Below are 2,325 nucleotides of genomic sequence, written 5' to 3'. Positions count from 1 at the left end.
TTCTCTCTCTCCCTTTCACTCTTTCCCTTTCACTCAATCCCTTTCCCTTTTCCTCTTCCTTTCTCTCCCTGTTCAGCCCATCGCTCTCGCAGACTCCTCAATCAAACCCCATCCCCAGGTTATACGCCACCACTAATCTCAAAAGAGATCTCCGGTCAGATTCAGACCGGGTGCTAGAGCGGCCCTGGAGCCGGCACTCCACGGCTACGGCAGCGCTGGAAGGGCGGGCTCTTCATTGAAAAGCCGTGCAGGGACCCACGACGTCAACAGAAATTTTACCAGGAAGCGCAGAAAATATTACTACCGATTCGCGGATGCCAGTATTTGATTTCCGACAGCGGTGCGGTCACGTAAGACAAGACGGCACCATACCATCTCCCACCCACCACCTCTCTCTCTCTCTCTCTCTCTCTCTCTCTCTCTCTCTCTCTCTCCCTCGGTCGGCCCACAGCTCCACAGACCACGGCCCTGCTCCACAACGCAACCGCAACGAACGCTAATGCAGGCTATTATGGATAACCAAATATTGGCGTTTAGTAAGAGGGAAAAAAAGGAGGCAGGAATGAAGGTAATTCAGAAACCCGCATTTGTTATTTTAACTCGGATTATAACAAAACAAGAGTTTCATGGCTCATACAAGGACAAAAGTACATCGACACTGAAAACGTAACAAACGCATCTGTTAATTTTCGTCCAAATTCTTGCATTTATATTTGTGGACGCGTTTCACAACGTGCGTAATCTGTGGACGGATTTACTGTGGATACGTCGGACCCATTCCCAACCGTAACGGTTTCTCCTCGTTCACACTCATTACTTAACCTCACCACTGATAAAATCCTGGTTCATTCATATAGAGCGAGGAAGGTACGAAGCGACCACGAACCTCCCAAGACGCCATCAAACATAAAGGGTTTGTACTCACGTCAACGGAGATGCCGTTGAGGGGGAAGACCTGCGTATTAGGCAGCTCCTTCGGAGTGAAGCGGAAGAACTCGGACCTGCCCTTGTACCACTTGACGGTGTACAGCGTGTCGTCCTGCAGGTCGTAGTTGCACCGCAGAGTCACTGTAGTGCCGGCCTTGACAGCCAGCGGCGTCTGCAGATGCACCTCGCGCAGACCAGCTGCCCCTGTAACATATAAAAAAAACACTTACGGTGAGTCAATTTAAAAACGTTGCCAAAAAATGGAAATTTTTAATTTTAAAGCATTGTAGGGAAGTTTGCATTGCAAACAGTTTTCTTTTCATTGCAAACTATTTTCTTCGTAGGCTGCGAAAAAATAGTTTGCAAGCTTACCAACTTTATTCTTTGCAGAGTTACGAACAATTTCCTTCGTAACGTGTGCGGATAACTAGTTCGCAATGTAAAGGATTTTGGTCGCAATGCAAAGTATTTTACAACGCGTCGAAATTCTTTCCGATGTACAAAATAGTTCTTTGCAAACTTTTTACAGCGCGTACCGGAGTTTCCACGAAAGCTCCTTACCTTTAACAACACACGCAGAAATGTCTAACGAACGCTACGAAACGAATACCAAGCGCGCATGTTATCATCCCTTCTCCCCGTGAGTAGGGCTCCTCCTTACGGGCGCACTGCTTGTTAGTCGCGCGAGGGAGTCGCCTGTGAGACCAGGAGGACGGTGCGTCGTCGCGTGGGAGCGTGGGTGGGTATTACTTCAACAATCGACCCTCTGAACCCGACCTGACGTTCTAATGGTTGAAGACATCCTTTGGTAAAGGTGCATGCCAAACATCAATGCCTACAAAGAGACATGTAAGGTTGACTCCATTCGAGCATTTTCAAGCTTTTATGGGTACACATTGCCTCTAGCCCTTGCATTCAAATAAACAATCAGTCGTAAACCCTTTCGAAAGCTACGAAAGAAAAAAATACCCAAACGAAGAGGTGGAAAGTTGGGGGTGCGTGATTTCCAACGACCATAATAAATTTACTCCTCAAAGTGCATAGAGTGCAGGGCGGGCCGTGCCATGCTAGAGGCGTGAAAGAGACGATGGGGGAGAGGGGAGGGCTGGACTCGCGGCTGTTGGCACGAGCTTCTGTGAATGGGACTCGTCGAAAAAAAAAATAACTGGGGGAGGGGAGCCAGGGCGGGTGCAGAGGTGGACCACCCGAGAGTGTGTAGTATGCTCACGGGGACGCGGGCGGGGGAGAGGGGAACAGGGCTGAGGTCTACCACACACACACACACACACACACACACACACACACACACACACACACACACACACACACACACACACACACACACACACACACACCTCAGCCGCCCTAACACCGTCGTGTGCGTCCCGTTCACGCACG

The 2,325-nt window shown here is 49.5% G+C and overlaps 1 protein-coding gene across 1 annotated transcript in view; it reads right to left on the bottom strand.

The window, feature by feature from the left end:
- LOC113212239 (uncharacterized) overlaps positions 1 to 1,800 on the bottom strand; it is a 103,434-nt gene extending 101,634 nt beyond the window's left edge. Inside the window, exons 1-2 of the mRNA XM_052267255.1 lie at positions 1,767 to 1,800; positions 926 to 1,131 (exon numbers count right to left, since the gene is read on the bottom strand). Coding sequence (XP_052123215.1) covers positions 926 to 1,131; positions 1,767 to 1,800 — 240 coding nt within the window. The remainder of the gene's footprint in view (positions 1 to 925; positions 1,132 to 1,766) is intronic.
- Between the last annotated feature and the right edge of the window lie 525 nt (positions 1,801 to 2,325).

Source organism: Frankliniella occidentalis, unplaced genomic scaffold (assembly GCF_000697945.3).
Source record: "Frankliniella occidentalis isolate FOCC.00 unplaced genomic scaffold, Focc_3.1 Scaffold48, whole genome shotgun sequence".
NCBI lineage: Eukaryota > Metazoa > Arthropoda > Insecta > Thysanoptera > Thripidae > Frankliniella > Frankliniella occidentalis.
Note: the sequence above shows the minus strand (reverse complement) of the source record. Positions and strands in the feature narration are given on the sequence as shown.